Below are 19,719 nucleotides of genomic sequence, written 5' to 3' on the forward strand. Positions count from 1 at the left end.
ACAGTCGAGTTGTCTTCTCTATCAACTCCCATTTCCTGCCCCACCAGCAGACTACTCATAGAGCGGTTGCTCAGCTCCCTCTCTGGCCTGAGCAGAAGACACTGTCATCCACGGCCCGGACTGCACATAGGGACCCAGGAGCAGCCTGCAGCTGTAGGTCCACACCTGCTCCCAGAAGCTGCTGTGACAGTGAGAAGCCAAGGGAAACCTAGGGAAGGAGAAATATAACTTGGGAACCAGGTCAGCCTGGACAGGAGGAGAAAAAACATAATCTCAATCATCAGCCAATAGGCTCCAACCATGGTATCCAGACCATTCATTCACTTTTATACTGATTTTCCATTGTGAAATCTAGCTCTTCAGGATCAGTGCCTTACAATACAGTTGAGAAAAGTAAGCAGCACAGTCAAATGACATATAATGTTTAAAAGATAAAAAGTAGAAAAAAAGAAAATGTACAGAATAGCTATATTTGGAATAACTATATATGTGATTTCCCAGCATGACTTTTTAAAAAGAATCAGGAGATAGATTTCAACAAAACATACTAAAGGCATAAATACAATATGACATCCAACTTCAATATTATCTTTTTATTTCCCTGCCTGTGCCTTATCTCTAACCCTGGCATACACAAGATCTCTTTCTGGTCCTAGATCTTTCCTTCACCCTTTACAGCTGCCATTTTACCTGATTGTCAAAGCACATCTCTACTGAGAACTGAATTTTGTCTGCTATAACCCCTCCACTGGGGAAAATGGCATAGATTATGAGGGAAGGATCAGGGGCCAGTCTGGAACTGAATGTCAGTGTGAGAGAGAAGGAGCCTTTCCGTCCTGAAAGAGAAGAGGGATATACAGGATGAGAGGACGCTCACCCACCCATGATACCCAACCGTACACTTGCCTTCTCACTGGGCCGGCCGCACACCACATGGTACAAGTCACTGCTTATTTTCCTATTCTTCTATGCCTACTGTAACTTCTGTTCTCATTGCTTCTCAGTATAAAAACTTTTCTGGAAGTTTTTTTTTTTTTTTTTACAGAGACAGAGAGAGAGTCAGAAAGAGGGATAGACAGGGACAGACAGACAGGAATGGAGAGATGAGAAGCATTAATCATTAGTTTTTCTTGTGCATTGCAACACCTTAGTTGTTCATTGATTGCTTTCTCATATGTGCCTTGACCGGGGGCTATAGCAGACTGAGTAACCCCTTGCTCGAGACAGTGACTTTGGGTCCAAGCTGGTGAACTTTTGCTCAAACCAGATGAGCCTGAGCTCAAGCTGGTGACCTCGGGGTCTCGAACCTGGGTCCTCAGCATCCCAGTCCGATGCTCTATCCACTGCACCACTGACTGGTCAGGCTGTTTTCTAGAAGTTTAAAATATTCTTTTTCTTCTTAGAGAAGAATGAATACTCGCCTTTCATTTTAGGGCTCAGGTGTTTCTGCCTCTCCATCTCCAAACTTTCTTTCCCTATTAACTAGTAAAGAGAAAAAGTATCATCAACAGCACAGATGTTATGGGAGATTAACTTTCAACCTACTTCTGGAGCATCCCTGCATCTCCCTATAAAAAGCGTCTCCGTTCATAGTTCTAGAGCCTAACTCAATATGTCACAGAGCATCCTTTAGCTTGTCAAATACTGGACACTGCCAATGGTCCTGATGACTCTTCTTCCAGCTGAAGGTCTGCCTGAGAACCATGGGGGTCGGTGGGAGAAGACAAAGGTCACCATTGCCTTTAAATAGAAACCATCCTTTAGAAAGAAGGAAGGAAGGAAGGAAGGAAGGAAGGAAGGAAGGAAGGAAGGAAGGAAGGAAGGAAGGAAGGAGGGGGAGGAAGGGAGGGAGGGATAGAGGGAGGGAGGGAGGCAGGGAAGGAAGGAAGGAAGGAAGGAAGAAAGAAAGAAAGAAAGAAAGAAAGAAAGAAAGAAAGAAAGAAAGAAAGAAAGAAATTAAGAAAGAAAAAGAAACCATTCTATACCATAGACAGTTATCCACAATTTCTTGAAGATCTCCAGGTTTTATTCTCTTATAACCTTTGTAACATAAATTTAGATAAAATTCATCCTCACAACATTTTCATTTTTCTTAATAATCATTCAATTCAGAATTCTGTGGAAATGAGTGCATCTTAAACTACCTTGAGCTCATCTGATGTTGATCTTTGGAGGAGAAATCTCCTTTTCTTTTCTTTTTTTAAATTCATTTTTAGAAATGGGGGGTGGGGAGAGAGGAGAGAGAGAGAAGGGGGGGAGGAGCAGGAAGCATCAACTCTCATATGTGCCTTGACCAGGCAAGCCCAGGGTTTTGAATCGGTGACCTCAGCATTCCAGGTCAACGCTTTATACACTGCGTCACCACAGGTCAGGCGAGAAATCTCCTTTTCTAACTCTTCCTGTCACATTCACTTGAAACTGAATTCAGTGAAATTGTTTCTGAGGAGACTGTCATCTTCGGGGCCAGTCAGTGGCTCTGAGACTCGTTCCCCAGACTCTCATCTGACCCTCAGCCCTTCTGCATGGCAATCCCAACTGCACTTTTCTCCTAGGCTGCCCCACACTTCTGTCCTGAAGACAGTGCCTTCATTATCACTCTGACTTGTTATTCTGTTGGGTTATTCTGACCTCCTTATTCTGTTGTGTCTTGATGGTTGTTTTTAGCTTGATGGAGGCACGGGGATGATAAGACACTGGGATGGTTCAGCGGGGAGAAGGTCTCTCAGAGCTTTGAGAGGATGATAAGGATATGAACAGGTTCCGGACCATATCAAACAGTATTACAGGAGACAGCTTTACTATCACTGAGGTGACCAATAAAGCTGCTCATCTTTACACATTTCTCTTGGGCTACAAGTTGCAATTTTATTTTTCCAACAAGGGTGCTATCAATGTTTATTTTAACCCTATATCACCTATTTAAAAATATTAACAAATAAAACACAGAATGAAATTTATTCTGAGTCTCGTCCTCTCCTCACCCTCCTTCTACCCTCTCCCGCGATTCCCTTTCAGCCCTTGCCAGCAACATTTTCTTGTTAATTCCTCATCTTATTTCCCCACACGATTTCCCTGGGATCCTGCCCAATATCTTTTTATTCCTCATTCCCCCCCCCCTTCTTTTACAGCGACACCAATCATATCTTGGATATATTGGATTAAAATAAAATATATTTTTTAAAAATTAGTTTTACCTGTTATTTTTTAAAATTTCTCTTAATGTGGCTTCTAAATTTTTTTTAAATCTTTTTAAATGTTTTTTTTTAATTTTTATTTTTTAAATTTTTTATTTATTCATTTTTAGAGAGGAGAGAGAGAGGGAGAGAGAGAGAGAGAGGGAGAGAGAGAGACAGAGAGGGAGAGAGAAGAGAGAGAGAAGGGGGAGGAGCTGGAAGCATCAACTCCCATATGTGCCTTGACCAGGCAAGCCCAGGGTTTCGAACCGGTGACCTCAGCATTTCCAGGTCAATGCTTTATCCACTGTGCCACCACATGTCAGGCGGCTTCTAAATTTTTGAAATTACTAATGTGGCTATACTATCGCTGCCTGGAAGGTCTACCCACTGTCTCCAGTTTACTCTCCCCATTGCCATTCCTTCCCGACACATCCTCACCTGCCCTCATTCCCAGTCTCACATAGTAGGAGAAGGTGATGTCCTGGTCAAGGCTTGCATCAGCTGGGTCAATGCAATACTCCATCGGTACTTCTTGAGGCTGCCCACACTGCAAATGCCCTTTAGCTGGTGGACTCTGAGGGAGCTGAGAGTTGTGTTGTAGAAGGGTTGCAGGCGCAGGTGGGCATTTTCGTAGTATTTAGGCACCTGTTCTGGTTTATACGCCACATATTCCATTTGGAACCTGCCCTGAGATAGAAAGAGAAAGAAAAATGCTCTTTTAGTATGTACCTCAATCATATTAACCCCATTAACTTGTTATGCTTTTCAGGTAGATCTTTCTCAAATCTTCACTGCCTAAGAATAGCATGTAGATATTTCACTAGATATCCAGCCAAGGATATTTGAGGAATCCATAATAGTGGTTATATGTAGCAGCATTTTAGTATGTAGAGGAGTGAAACAGGGCTGTTTTATAGTTGTCAAGTAATGGGAAATTGTGGATAATATACTTCTACAAACTGATTCCTAGGGAATAGATTAGCATGACTAAGATTATAGAGAAATTAAAAAAATCAATCCCAAGGACAAGAAAACTAGGTATAACCCTGGCCAGGTAGCTCGGTTGATTGGAGTGCTATCCCTATATGCCAAGGTTCTGGGTTCCATCCCTGGCCAGCACAAACAAAAACCAACCAATGAATGTATGGATGGGTGGGACAACAGATCAATGCCTCTCTCTCTCTTTCTCTTTCTCTCTCCCCCTCTCTCCCTCTCCCTCTCTAGAAAAAATAAATATTTTTTTTTGACAGAGACAGAGAGAGTCAGAGAGAGAAACAGATAGGAACAGACAGACAGGGAGAGACATGAGAAGCATCAATTCTTCGTTGTGACATCTTAGTTGTTCATTGATTGCTTTCTCATATGTGCCTTGACTGGGGGGCTACAGCAGAGTGAATGACCCCTTATTCAAGCCAGCAACCTTGGGCTCAAGCCAGAAACCTTGGGCTTCAAGTCAGCAACCTTTGGGATCAAGCTAGCGACCATGGGGTCATGTCTATGATCCTACGCTCAAGCCAGTGACCCTGTGCTCAAGCTGGTGAGCTCATGCTCAAGCCAGATGAGCCTATGCTCAAGATGGCAACCTCAGGGTTTCTAACCTGGGTCCTCTGCTCCCCAGTAATACGCTCTATCCACTGCACCACTGCCTGTAAGGCAAAAACTAAGTAATTAAAAAAATTTTTTTAAAGGTTCTGGACTTGTGGTGGTGCAGTGGATAAAGCTTCGACCTGGAATGCTGAAGTCGCTGGTTCAAAATCCTGGGCTTGCCTGGTCAAAGAACATATAGGACTTAGTTGATGCTTCCTGCTCCTCCTCCCTTTCTTTCTCTCTCTCTCTTCCTCTCTCTCTCATTCTCTTCCCCCTCTAAAATGAATAAATAAAAACTTTTAAATTGAAAAATAAAAAATAAAAAAAACCCCTGGTATAGAGGATAATATGATTGAAAAATAAGTATTTCTAAGTAGAGAGATCAAGCGATGCCTAAAGAAATTATTAAATTAGCCACATGGCAAATAGCACGTGTTTTCTTAAACCATGTAGCTGAATGATTGCATTAGTGGCTTAATTGTTCATCTCTCTTTGCATAACATCTTTTACCATGGAATCTTACAGTGTCATTTTAGTCTAACTAAAAGGGCCTGTCATGTGACTCGTTGAAAATAGGATGTTAGCATACATGAGATAAGTAGAGGCTTGGAAAAGCCCTTGCATGTCCCCTTTTGTTCCTGCGACTCATCATTTCCATGAGACTATACTTCAGTAGCATGCTGGAGCATGAGATGTGTGGAGCAACAGCCTACAGTCAGCTGATCCACGAGCATATAAGGAAGTCCACCAGGGTCAGCAAAGCTGCCTTTCTGACTGTCCCAGATGCACAAAAAATACATGCTTTTTGTTACATTATACTAAAGTTTTGTTGTTATTTGTTAAGCAGCATTGTGTGACCATTGATAACTGATACAACTAGTCTTCCTTATAAGTATCCAAAATCTAGAGTTCTCTCTTTGTCATTTTTATGAGTAATGGGGGAAAGGGAAAGGAAACCGAAGGAAGATGACAACTCTGGACCGTTTCATCCTCCCTGTTCTGATCTCAAATGAGGAGCTGATAAAGATGGGAATTAATTATAAGCTGAATTACTATAAAGGTCAATTTTGATCTGAAGGGTCATTTATGTGACTGATGTTAAAAGCAAACAGGATCTAAGAAAAAGTTTTTGCCAACTGGGTCACAGAATTGGTAAGTAAGGAAGACAGAATTACCAATGGAGGTGGGGGCGGGGGGGGGGGGAGAAACAGAAGCATTTTGAAGTTTTCCTTCAGAGAAGCCTTCCTTCCTGGTAAGTTGGTTCTCCCCAGTGCTTACCTCCAGAGAAATGTCTGTCCCATTCCAATTAACCGTGTCTAGCTTGAAGGAAGTGAGGCCATCATTGTCAGTGATTAGGGTATGGTTGATGGTTGCATTTATGCCATAAATCCTCAGAAACACTGCATGATTCTTGAGGAGGGAGCCATTATGGCCTCTAACTCTTATCTGAGGGGTGAAGGTAATTATAGTTAGGTCTGGAGTAGGTTCAGAGTATGAGAAAGTGATGGGATAACAGAAACTCTTGTAAAAAAGAGTCCAGAAAAAAGGTTAATGTTTCAAGGGTTGAAAACTAGGATCTATGAGGAACTAAGAAACAGAGAGAGGTAGCTTAGCCTGGAGTGGAAGCAGGTCAGCCCTGTAGCTAATGGGGCTTTAGGGCCCTTCAGTCGCATAGGCACTTGCTAAGGTTCTGTAGAGTATTTTGCTTTCATTTTTTGAAAGAGAATCCTCTCCTGCTCCCAAACTGTATTGCATTAGGGCTCCAAGAAAATTGGGATCTAGAGAAAAGATGACTAAGGAATATATGGATTTAAATATGTACATTATTATGTTGCCCTGTTGTCTGAGAAGTAAGAAACATAAGCTAGAGAGAAGGGTAAATTGTTAGGTATTAGAAAGAAGTTATATATATATATATTAGAGACAGAGAGAGGGACAGAAGGGAAGGGAGAGAGATGAGAAGCATCAGTTCATCATTGCAGCACCTTAGTTGTTCATTAATTGCTTTCTCATATGTGCCTATGATGGGGGTAGGGGGCTCCAGCAGAGCAAGTAACCCCTTGCTCAAGCCAGTGACCTTAGGGACATGTCTATAATCCCATGCTCAAGCTGGTGACCTTGGGGTTTCGAATCTGGGTCCTCTGCAACCCAGTCCAATGCTCTATCCACTGCACCACCTCCTGGTCAGGCAAAAAGAAGGTATTAACAAAGGAAATTTTTAACTCTCTAATAAAATGTTTAAGGATCTATAAATGGCTCTCTGTCAAGGAAAGTTTGATTGTAACCTTGTGCAGATGCAAGAGCCCAGGTTAGATGATTCCTCCAAATAACTTGAAGCACTAAAATTCAAATATTTCAACATTAGTATATGAGCCCTTGGCATTAGGAAGGGGACCAAAGTCACATTAATAGTCGAAGTACATCTTATGTGGGATTAAGGGCAGTACAACATAAGGAGTTCAGAGTATATATTCTGGATGCAGACTGCCTGGCCTTAATCATACCACTTATTAGCTGTAAAATCTTGAGACAATCACTTAACTTCTCTTGCCTCAGTCTCTTCATCTCTAAAATGGGCCAATAATAGTACAGTATCAATCTCACAGAATTGTTGTAAAGATTATATAAGTGAATGCCCATAGAGTATTCAGGAAAATGCTGTTCATTTTATTTTTATATGTCTACAGGAAAGAGGCAACGGTTAAGCACTTTTTGTGTCTGTACATAGACAGGCTTCAACATACCTTCCCACTGAAGGGAAAATTGGGGTTATAATAATCACTGGTGTCTTCAGAGCTCATCGATCCTATTTGTGAAGAAATGTAGATATTCTGCGTGCCGTTGACCTCCACGCCTGCAGAGGGAAACCAGATGTACATTAATCTAAATATCTACAATTCTCATCTTCATGTTTAATACAAAACTCTGAAAGAATGGTACCCCTAGAAGTAGAAAGCTGAATACATTTCTAGCCAAAGATCCAAACCAACTCCTACTACCCAAACCCTTGGAGGAAACAGGTAGTGGATGGCAGATTGCAATCTGGCTCTTCCCTTTGACTGAACTAAGCAGTCACTCCCAAACATTAATGAGGGCGGGTATTGAATCCTCTAAGTAGGTATGTCCCTGTAATAGCCCCTTTCCTTTCTTTTTTTTTAACGAACCAAGGAGTATTCCACTTACCTGTCCCCTTCTCCACCACAGTAGCCACAATATTGATGCTCTCACTGTACATATAACTAGTGACATGTTCACAGAAGCTGAGAAGCATCCTGTTTTGTCAGTCTAGTGAGTCAGTCAGAGGGGGTGGGGTGAGGGTGAATAATTTAATCACTACTTCCATTTCATAACATACTGCAGAGGGAAATAATTTCTTATCTTCCTACACTAGTTTCTCAATCTTTAAGATAAAAAAAACTCTCCTATAACATAGAGTACATATCTGCACATATATAATCACAAAATGACTTTGAAGCTCCAAAATATGAGAAGCGGAAAAGGACCAACAGTAGAGCAGGAGAAGTCTATCTCCCAAGGGTTTACGTTCATTTCTTGATTACAAGGCAGACTCTAAAAGACTTTATCTGTTTAGGATAGAGAACACTGCTTTGTTCTCTGGAACTGAGATAATAATCATGTGAAATGTTTTCAACTCTGGGCTTTTTACCACTTTTGTATAGTGATGCTTACTTACTCTTTAGGACATGTGATCAGGTTCCTTTTCTACATCCCATTTTACTCACCTGTCCAGAGAGGTTGCTGCATTTGTCAGATAGCTGTTCCTGTTCAGCCTCTCCAAACCAGTAAGTATGTGCCCTCTGACACACTGGTACCTGCACTGCTCCTAGCATGGGCTTTCCAAGGGTGTCCCTAACCCAGAAAAGCATGAAGAGTCAGAGTTGGGAAATTCCACTTGAGATCCAACCGTCATTCTCAACACTCCTACCTCTGCATACACTGACAACCCTACCCTTCTCCAGCTCTCACCCACCTCCCCGCTTTACTCAGAGTCTTGGAATATGGCTATTACACAATAAGCACCATCGAAAGGACAGAACAGTGCTTTTCTTTTTCTTTACTCCTATTTCCCCGTGAGAGTCACGATTCCATTCAGCACAAGGTAGACTGGGGATCAATAATGCTGAGTGAGCAGTGAGAAGTTAGAGCAGAAACACAATTAGGAAACATATCCTTGGAGAAGTTGTGATTCTGGATTACATAAAATATACCAAGTTTTAAGCTCCACTAACATTTCTCCATAACCCTCCCTCAATACATTTTCGTCTTTTTTTTTTTTTGCCTTTTTTTTTTTTTTTTACAGAGACAGAGAGTCACAGGGATAGACAGACAGGAATGGAGACAGATGAGAAGCATCAATCATTAGTTTTTCGTTGCGTATTGCAACTTCTTAGTTGTTCATTGATTGCTTTCTCATATATGCCTTGACTGTGGGCCTTCAGCAGACTGAGTAACCCCTTGCTGGAGTCAGCGACACTGGGTCCAAGCTGGTGAGTTTTTGCTCAAGCCAGATGAGCCCATGCTCAAGCTGGTGACCTCGGGGTCTCGAACCTGGGTCCTTCAACATCCCAGTCCAACGCTCTATCCACTGCGCCACCACCTGGTCAGGCTAATACATTTTCAATACAGCTTTAATCTCCACCAGATCCAGAGCCTTATTCTTACCTACAACAAATTTTTACTAAAAAAGATTCCTCTATGGTTGATAACTGTGTGGGTTCCACCACTTCCACCTTGAACTCAGGCAGCACTGGAGAGAGTGGAAAGAAAAGGGGAAAAAGAATGGGAGGAGAACTTGACCATACAGATAAGTTAACTGGGGTATAAAAACAGTGATCATTTAATCAATCAATTAATTAGGGGGGCTTTACTAAGGCAAAATGCTCCTGAAGTTATTAGCTGGTTTAGCACTGATTCAAAAATGAATAAATACCCCTCCTAACAGTAGATTTTACTTAATCTTTGTTGATTTTGTAACCAGATTATGTCCAACACTTTGACCTTGTAATTCTCCCACCTACCATATTCTTCCACACTGAAGGTGCTGAAGGTCTTGCCCTCAGCCGCTGCCACTGTGTAGGTGCCCCATGTCGCCCCTGGTGCTAGCTGGAAGGATAGCTCCACAATACCTTGCTTGGGCACCACTTCCAGCCACTGTGCAATCCTGTTGCTATTTGGATCCTGCGTGCATTAAAAAGAAATCTCATGACATGCCAGCCTGTCAAACTCCCACTTTGAACTGGAAGCAAAAAGCAAGTGGAGAATTCCCCCTATAGTCTGTGTCCTGGAAGAACAGCTCCCTGGGTTATGTACAACTTTCTCCATTACTGGATGAGATCAATTTACCTATAGGTTCAGCCTCCATTTGGGGATAAAAGAGTTCTGGTGGCTTCAAATGATCAGACTGAATCTTCTCAGGTGTTATGACCAGTTTCAGAAAGTGGGATTTAGGATGTCCTTTACAAAGAATGTTTATTCCATTCTTGGTTTCTATTAAGGGACAGTGCTGAGAGGATTGATTGTAAGGTACCTGAGAGATAGGTAATTCGACAGAAAAATGGAGGGGGTGCCATGGGAAATTTGCATTTCTGGCCCCTTTTCTTCTTAACGCTTCTCACAGTATTCATGTCACAGTCAATTATGCCGAGTGTCTATGATAAGAGCTTATTACTGAAAAGTAAGATCACAGAACCAGTTGAACTGGTGTGGCACCGAGAAGTTACAGGAATCAGAGTGGGAGGGTCAGTCACAGCAGAGGTTGGTGACTTTGCTTACAGAGGTTTAGAGCCAAGAGGACCGGGGCGGGCAAAGGCAAGAAAGCAGGCACTGCGTGGGTAGAATTGTGGGCCTTTGGTGCTGGGCAGCCTCAGGCTCTGGGCCAAGAGCTCAGAGTTCTTTCTGGCTTCCACATTTAGCACTAAACTCTCATTCTTCCTTCTCCACAACTGACAGGAAAGAAAAAGAAACCTCTACTTACCTGCAGTTCCACCATGGAATACTGAAAAGAAAAACCAGATGTGTGTTAAAGCAAGATAAGCAATGAGGATAGGCTTGTTAAAAAGATCACAAAGGCCTCTTTCTTTCTCCATTGCCCACTCCTTCCTTTCAAATGGCTCTTTTGTGCTCTAACAAGAGTAACAACAGAGCAAAGGCTTACTGGCTGAGGAAGGAGAGAGAAGGGATTTCCTCAAAGGGGTTGCCAATCTACAAAATATTTGAAGAAATGGAGCTTCAGACACTTCCATACCCCTCAGTGCTCTGTGACTGAACTTCTCCAGAAAGTGTAAGTGTCTGGAGACCTTCCATTGTTTAAACTTCTGCTTGAAGCCAACTATCTCCCGACTCCCCTGCTATAAAATGTCACTGAGTTGGAACTTATTTTCAAGCATTGAAAAACAATTTCTAAAATTTTTGTTTAGCCTGACTGGTGGTAGATAAAGCATTGACCTGGAACCCTGAGATTCCAAGGTTCTAAACCCTGAGGCTGCTGGCTTGAGCCCAAAGGTAGCAGGCTTGAAGCCCAAAGTTACTGGCTTGAGCAAGGGGTCACTGGCCCACCCCCCTCCCCATCAAGGCAATATGAAAAACAATCCATTAACAACTAAAGTGACACAACTACAAGTTGATGCTTCTCATCTCTCTCCCTTTCTGTCTTGTCTCACCCTCACAAAAGTAAGTAAATAACTAATAAAAAACTTTGTTTAAATGAATTCCATCAAAAAATTATGCATAGTTTACTCAAGAAAATGAATTCTAAAATCATTAAGATAGTGGGGAACAGGTCATTGGGCTAGGTGTATCACTCCAAAATCACTTGCCAACTTCAAAGGAAAAAAGACATAGCTTTACAGTGGGGAAGTTAAGCTTTGACTCACCTTAATGATGAGTCAAAGTCATCATTAAGAATGGAAACCAGCCTGACCAGGCGGTGGCACAGTGGATAGAGTATTGGACTGGGATGTGGAGGACCCAGGTTCGAGACCCCGAGGTTGCCAGCTTGAGCGTGGGCTCATCTGGCTTAAGCAAAGGTCACCAACTTGGACCCGAGGTCGCTGGCTTGAGCAAGGGGTTACTCAATCTGCTGTAGCCCCACGGTCAAGGCACATATGAGAAAGCAATCAATGAACAACTAAGGAGCTGCAATGAAGAATTGATGTTTCTCATTTCTCTCCCTTCTTGTCTGTCTGTCGGTCCCTAACTGTCCCTCTCTCTGACTCTCTGTCTCTGACACACACACACACACACACACACACACACACACACGAGTGGAAACCAAACATTATACTCTTCCTTCCTGAAGAGAGATACATTTGAGGTTCATAACAATACTCACTAAGTATTTTAGCCAAAAATATTTAGCTTAAATCTATTAAGACCTCACACCTACTTCCAGAAGACAGGGGAACAAGTCAGATTTCACATTAAGGAAATAATCAGACAAATTAAGAATGTCAAATATTCTGTAAGATGATTAAGCTTCCTAAAGTCAGTGCATATTTCAGAATGAGGACATTTTAAAAGTCATGTAGCCTGATCACCTCAGAAAAAAAGTCAATATAATAAAAAAATAAGGGAGATTATTTTATATTTTAAAAATTTTAAACATAATTAAATGTAATGCATGGAATTTTTTTTGAATCCTAGTTTGAAAATTTGGAGAAAACTGAGGAATGAATATTAAATAATATTTAATAATTCATTAATTTTCTTAGGTGTGATAATGATATTATGTTTATTTAAGACATTCTTTTTAGAAGATATATGCTAAAATATTTAGAAGTAACATGTTATGATGTCTGCAACTTACTTTTAAATTGTTTAGCAAAAAAAATTATAGATAAAAACAAATACGCAAAATGAAATAAATGCCTGACCTGTGTTGGTGTGGTGGATAAAGCATCAACCTGGAATGCTAAGGTCGCTGGTTCGAAATCCCAGGCTTGCCCAGTCAAGGCACATATGAAAAACAACTACTAAAAGTTGATGCTTCCTGCTCCTTACCCCACTCCTTTTTTCTCTCTCCTCTCTCTAAAATCAATAAATAAAATCCCCCCCCCAAAAAAATCTTGGTATTATGTTTGAAATTTATAATAATTAAGAGTTAAAAACAAAATGATGGCTTAAGATAATTTTCCCATGAGAGAATTATCTTTTTACTATGTTGTTTCTGTTTTTGTAGATGTTTTAATTTTTAAATTGTAATTTTTAGAATTTTACAAAATAGATCATTGTAGCATTTAGGATGTGAATATAATTAAAAATCTGATTAGAGACTGTACATTTATTGGATCTAGGGCTTTCCAGTTAGTATTACATATTCTTAAGAGGACTTGCAACTAAATGAGATTGAAAGCTGGAGTTCAGATATGGGGGTGTTAGAGAGGGTGTAAAGTTTGGGTCTCACTTGGAAGGGAGATGGAATGGAGTTTAGTTGGTGCTAGCCTTTGATTCTTGGGCCAAGCACCATGTGCTGCCGACCAGTGAAGAAGCAGAGCCTCACTAAACACAAACACCAGCCTGATATCAAGGATAATGGCAATTCTTTAGGAAAGCCAGAAAATGAGAGCTAAAGACTGTAGGGATGGAAAATATTCCCTGCTAAGTTCGGTGGCTAGTCTAATAATTAAATTGCCCTAAGACAGGTTAACAGGGAAAAAACCAAATTTAATTATGTACATATAAGAGCACTACAAGGACATGAGACTCAAAAAGAATCAGGCAATGGAGGCTCGGGTGCCATCCTGCGCTAAGGAATGAATCGGAGACGTGGGGCTTCAGAGGGGAGGAGGGCAACTCGCAGGAAGGTAAGAAGAGCAGGTGTTTGGTAACCAGATCTACCAGTCAGGTACGTCTTTCAGATAAAAAAAGAAGTTATCTCTGGTCATAGCTCTTTCTGGTACAGGTCCTCTATCTAAATTCTTTTAGGCAGGTAAGGGAGAAGTGAAAGATTTCTTGAGTCTGCAGTCTTAACTGCCTTCAGCTGAAAAAAAATCCACATGCCAAAGTGGGATATTTTAGGGTTGCCTATTCTGCTCCACTTCCGGATCAAGAAAGAACAGGACTTCCGCAAACCAGGACCTTATAGACAATGAGGCAGATGTCCCTGAGATTATTGTGGAATCCTATACATTCCAGAAAAGGAACACGTCTTCAGATAAAGTATTTCTCTCACACAGGGCATCAAGAAGTAGGAGGACACCAGTTACTCAGAAGCATGCTGGGAAGGAAACAAGTGTTCAGCTTGGAAGACAGCATTTTCAACTGGAAGCTGCCTGAGGTTTCTGAATGAATGAGTGTAGCAACCAAACCAGACAGGGTCAGTTAATCTCAAGGATACTTCAGTTCCTTGAGGATAAAACCCTGTGCTCTGTGTACTCATAATTTTTGTCTCTCAGCTTCTAATTAATATTCCTTCTGTTAATTTCAGTGTTTCAAATCAAGGGTTTTAAACTGGAACTTGGAGTTGGGGGCTGGGGAGATACAGGGAGTGGAAAGAAAAAGTAATTTTATATCAGAAACAGAGTATAACTATGGAAATCAGAGCACCTCTCAGTAATAGGGCACAATATGAGCAGAAGAAAGATAACGTAATGGGTAGTTAATGGGATCAACCTCTAAGGCATAGTCGAGTCTGAGATAACTTTAGCTATGGTCACACTTTCACCTTAGCATTTCCTCTTTTTAAATTTTTTTTATTTATTTATTCATTTTAGAGGGGAGAGAGAGAGAGAGAGAGAGAGAAAGGGAGGAGAAGCAGGAAACATCAACTCCCATATGTGCCTTGACCAGACAAGTGCAGGTTTCGAACCGGCGAACTCAGCGTTCCAGGTCGATGCTTTATCCATTGTGCCACCACAGGTCAGGCAGCATTTCCTCTTTTTTAGCTCTGGAATCAACAGTCTGTTAAACAATAATGACTCAATAGTATACTGAACTTTCCACAAAGAAAAGATACAGGTGATAGGAAGGAGAAACTAAAAAGAATTCTAAATTGGGAAAGAAAGCAGTGGTAGGGGAAGCGACTGCTTAATAAGCCCATTGTGTCCCTGTACACAAGGAAAGGAAACAGATGCTCTGAGACTACTAAGATGGAAATAAAAATAATGCTTCCCCTATAATTATCTTGAAAATTTTCCTTTGAATACCTGGGCTGCAACTGAAGGAGAAAAAAGGCAGCAGGGATGTGTGAGAGCTAAGTATTTCACAAGCATGTAGCAATGACACAGCCCTGAACGGAGATCAGACCTCTTGAAAGGCTTATTATGAATCTAGGGATTGAGTTGTTCAAGGACAATTTAAATATTCACCAAATGTTGCCATGTTTTTACCTTTAGCCACTTTTTAAATACAGCCTTAAGAGAACTGTTTATTTATTTCACTCAGTATAATGTTATCAAGGTCCATCCATGTTGTTGTAAGTGATCCGATGTCATCATTTCTTATGGCTGAGTAGTATTCCATATTATATATGTACCAAAGCTTTTTAATCCACTCGTCCACTGATGGACACTTGGGTTGTTTCCAGATCTTTGATAAGTAAATCAGAAAAAACTAAGAACTATATGATTCCATACATAGATGGGACATAAAAATGAGACTCAGAGACATGGACAAGAATGTGATGGTAACCTTGGTGGGGGGAGGGGCAGGGCACAAAATAAAAACCAGATAGAAGGTGACAGAAGACAATTTGACTTTGAGTGAAGGGTATGCAGCATAATGAAATGTCAAAATAATCTGGAAAGGTTTTCTCTGAACTTATGTACCCTGATTTATCAATGTCACCCCATTAAAATTAATTAAAAAAAAGAAAACTGTCTACTTTGTAAGTTGGTATTTTTAAATGTTGTCTAAACTATAAACTGATATTTTTAAATGTTGCCTTAAGGGAATTGTAAAGTTTATAAATTACCTTACTTCATAGTAAAAAAAGATATGGGAATAGGGGGGTGAATATTCTTATTTCTTCCTTTTATTAAACATAGCTCCTGAATTATTTCTTTTTTGTTCTTTTATTTATTTTTTAAATAAGAGAGACAGTCAGATAGATAGGAAAGTGAGGAGATGAGAATCATCAACTCATAGTTGCATCACTTTAGTTGTTCATTGATTGCTTGTCATACCTGCCTTGACTAGGGGGACTCCAGCTGAACCAGTGACCCCTTGTTCAAGCTACTGACCTTGGGCTTCAAGCCAGCAATCTTTGGGCTCAAGTCAGTGACCATGGGGTCATGTTGATGATCCCACACTCAAGCTGGTGAGCCCACGTTCAAGTTGGTGACCTTGAGGTTTCAAAGCTGAGACCTCAACATCCTAGGTCGACATTCTATCTACTACACCACCATTGGTCAGGCTGAATTATTTCTTAATATTTGAACTGCAAAGCATCTTAATGTCATTCTTGGAAAGTTTTAAAACAACAGAGAATACTTGACCTGTGGTGGTGCAATGGCTAAAGCATTGACCTGGAATGCTGAGCTCACTGGTTTAAAATCCCGGGCTTGCCTGGTCAAGGCACATACAAGAAGTAACTACTATGAGTTGATGCTTCCTGCTCCTCCCACCCACTTCTTTCTCTCCTTGTCCTCTCTCTAAAATCAATAAATAAAATATTTATTTAAAAAAATAAAACAGCAGGGATATTAACCTCACTAATGGTCTCAGCCATCAGACCAGAGAATTAGACATAACTGCTTGTTTTGAGGCAGGGGTAAGGAGGGCTTAGACCTGTATCTCAATCCCTGCCTTCTGCATCTCAGAGCACCTCCTCTCCTCACACCCCTGGGAAGAATCTCTTCTTTACCCTGTTCTCTCTCAGTCTGCCATACTCCTCTCCCTTTCCTTTTTCCCAACTAAATTCTCACCTTGTCATTCACTGGGACAAAGTTGCTCTCAGGGTTACGATGCGGAAGTGCACTGGAAGGGAAAGGGCAACATTAGCCAAGGGGATATTTCCCCTCACAAAGTATTTCTTTCCACCACTCTTCTACTTCCTCACACATACTTCTGAGTCAGCAAAACACCATCAGATTTTACTTAAAAAAAAAGACAAGAAAAGAAAAACCCTAGTCTGAGAGAAAGATAAAGTCCTCCAACGATTTCTCTTCATGGCTGCTGACTCTGAAACTTTGGAATAGAATGCCCTCCTAAGTAAGATGGAACACACATCTAACAAGAACTCAAACCAGGTGTGTACTTGTGCATTTCACATACAAGCAGCCTGCTGGAGGACTAAGCAGTCCAATCGCACTTGGCCAAGTTGCATTCCAGAAGAAAGGTATACTTCTGTCTTAGAAACACACACACAGCAGCAACTCCACCTACTCCTCTTTGGCTTGTGGAACACAGCATCTATTCTACACCCATAACGTGTCATCCCCCCAGGCCTTCCTCTCTCCTGCACTCACTATTCCATAGTTCTACCACCAAATCACAAAGCCCTGGTTTACCTGCAGCTATTTCCCCAACTTTCTGTCTCCTCCTCGGCTGTTCCTCTTCCCTCACTACCTGGGTTGTCAGTTTGTACGAAGATGCCATTCCCCTGCTTCTGAATTAGAATAGTTTTCTTTTCCTCAAAGCTGATTATTTCCAGTTCCTGATACCTGGACTGTAGCCACCTCTTCTGTGCCACCTGCAGGAGGTGGTACCTGGCCAAGAGAGGGAAGCTCTGAACAGGAGTAGGACACTGGAGAACAGAGTCTACTTGGTCTCAATTCAAGAGTGGGTGGGCAAATGTAAAGAACTAAGTTAGATGCGAATAGCAAGGGCAGAGCCATAGAGTGAGTCTCTCCGGGCTGCTGTTTGCTCTGGAGAGCTGGGCAGCCCTCTCCACATTTCTGCTTTTCCTACCAGTCTCGGTGTGGCTTCTTCAGTGTTCCTTGGTTGAAGAGACCTCTTTGTTTAGTCCAAAGTTGGTTTTTCCAGATAATGATTCTTAAAATTAAGTTGTAATCCACTTTGGTTCTGGGAGGTGGAAGTTTGTTCGTCCACCTACGCCATCGCCATCTTGTTAATCTCCAGGTCAGAGCTATTCTGCCATGGGCTTCATATATAGAGATTTATTGGAGCATGGTAACACTCATTTGTTTTTGTGCTACCATGGTAGACTTATGGAATCACAAAAGAAGATCCCTGGAAATCCTATCAGATAAAGAAAGTAGATGTATATATATTAAAGAAATTTAGTCAGTGCCCATGGTGGTGTCCTGGATCTGACTCTTTCTTCAACAGTGTTTGTATAGAACAGATCTTTCTTTCAGCCTCTGACCACCCTCCACCCTTTTCTCTAGTCACCACCTTCAGAACCCCCTCAGCCACCCTCAGACTCTGAGACCAACCAACACTGGTTTGTTTGTTTTTTTTTTTACTTTACTTTCTTATTACCAAACAACCATGAGCTCCCAAATTAATCAGAATTATTCCACCAAGGTGGAGGCTGCTCTCAGATGCCTGGCCAACCTGCATCTGCCCGCCTCCTACATCTACCTCTCTCTGGGCTTCTATTTCAACCATGATGATGTGTCTCTGAGGGTATGAGCACTTCTTCCATGAGTGGGCCAAGGAGAAGTGCTAGGGCACAAGCAACTCTTAAGATGCAAAACCAGAGCGGTGGCTATTGTGTTCTCTTTTAGGACATGGTGAAGCCTTTCCAAAATGAGTGGGCTAAAACTTGGGACATCATGGAAACCATTGTGGTCGAGGAGAAGAACCTGAACCAGGCCCTTTTGGATCTGCATGCCCTGGGTTCTGCCTGCACTGCCCCTCATCTCTGTGACTTCCTGGAGAACCAATACTCAGATGAGGAGGGGAACCTGATCAAGAAGACTGGCAACCACCTGACTCACTTCTGCAGGCTGGCCGGCCCCCAGGCTGCACTAGGTGGGTGTCTCTTTGAAATACTCACCTTCAAGCACGACTCAGAGCCTTTGGAGCCCAGAAACATCTGAGGGGTACTTCTGCATTCCTCTGGTGTCTAGCTTTGGTCCGAGCCTCTCCTGAAACCACTACACATCCTTTCACCAACTTGAAGCCCTCTCCCATGCATTGGACCAAATGGGAACAATAAAGCTCTTTGCAGAAAAAAGACATTTGAATCAATTTTTAATCACTTTAAAAGAAAAATGACTGCCTAAAGCAAAAAAAAAAAAAGTTTATTCTGAGTTATAATGTAGGGTGAGGCAATGTATGTCAAAACAAAGGGAATTAAAAATAGCGAAACACTGTAGAACATTAGCATAATTTCATTGGCACATTTTTCTTCTTTCCTAGTTTGAATTTTCTGACTCCTTTTCTCCCCTCTTCCCTTTTTAACTTGTTCAGGACCCATCACTGCATGTGTCTACTTTGCTCAGCTTTTCTAAAATTCCAGTAGAGATACCTTTATTCTCTCCAACCATGAATCTTCCTTTACTCTAGCTCTTTGATGGCACTGAATAAGATTTGTTAACTTTGAGATTCTATTGAACATTTTCCAGTCCTGTGGATCTCAGGGAGAGGCTGGGATGGAGACAGGTCTGGTCCCAGCCATGGGGGCTATCTGTGTACTTGGTAATATATCAGCCATGCAATGAAACAAGAGTAATGTCTGAGCTAGGGAGGGTGCTTACTTACATTAAATGTATTTAGTTTGGGTTTCTAAGAAGTTAGCTTTACTGCTAAGGGAGATTAAAAAAATGACTTCAGAGAGAGAGGAAAGGGAAGAGAGAGAGAAACATCAATTTGTTCCACTTATTTATACATTCATTAGTTGATTTTTGTATCTGCCTTGACAGAGATCAAACCTACAACTGAGGTGTATCAGGATGATGCTCTAACCAGCTGAGCTACCCAGTCAAGGCCTACAGGAGATTTAAAACAGCTATTTACTGTCTTTACAACCATAAGAGAGATAATGGTACAAGGAATTTTTACAGAAAATGTCATTTATTAACTGTGTGAC

General features: G+C 41.4%; 1 protein-coding gene and 1 pseudogene across 1 annotated transcript in view; one reads left to right on the plus strand and one right to left on the minus strand.

Moving 5' to 3' along the window:
- Nucleotides 1–17,557, minus strand: part of A2ML1 (alpha-2-macroglobulin like 1) — a 34,346-nt gene extending 16,789 nt beyond the window's left edge. The window contains 18 exon segments of the mRNA XM_066252604.1: nt 45–100; nt 103–208; nt 691–836; nt 1,422–1,482; nt 3,637–3,731; nt 3,734–3,863; nt 6,042–6,209; nt 7,508–7,617; nt 7,947–8,006; nt 8,009–8,048; nt 8,507–8,633; nt 9,447–9,531; nt 9,803–9,962; nt 10,759–10,779; nt 16,646–16,677; nt 16,680–16,697; nt 17,289–17,362; nt 17,364–17,557. Coding sequence (XP_066108701.1) covers nt 45–100; nt 103–208; nt 691–836; nt 1,422–1,482; nt 3,637–3,731; nt 3,734–3,863; nt 6,042–6,209; nt 7,508–7,617; nt 7,947–8,006; nt 8,009–8,048; nt 8,507–8,633; nt 9,447–9,531; nt 9,803–9,962; nt 10,759–10,779; nt 16,646–16,677; nt 16,680–16,697; nt 17,289–17,362; nt 17,364–17,557 — 1,683 coding nt within the window.
- A 616-nt stretch (nt 17,558–18,173) lies between these two features.
- Nucleotides 18,174–18,727, plus strand: LOC136319282 (ferritin light chain pseudogene; annotated as a pseudogene).
- Nucleotides 18,728–19,719: the final 992 nt, after the last annotated feature.

Source organism: Saccopteryx bilineata, chromosome 1, assembly GCF_036850765.1.
Source record: "Saccopteryx bilineata isolate mSacBil1 chromosome 1, mSacBil1_pri_phased_curated, whole genome shotgun sequence".
NCBI classification, from domain to species: domain Eukaryota; kingdom Metazoa; phylum Chordata; class Mammalia; order Chiroptera; family Emballonuridae; genus Saccopteryx; species Saccopteryx bilineata.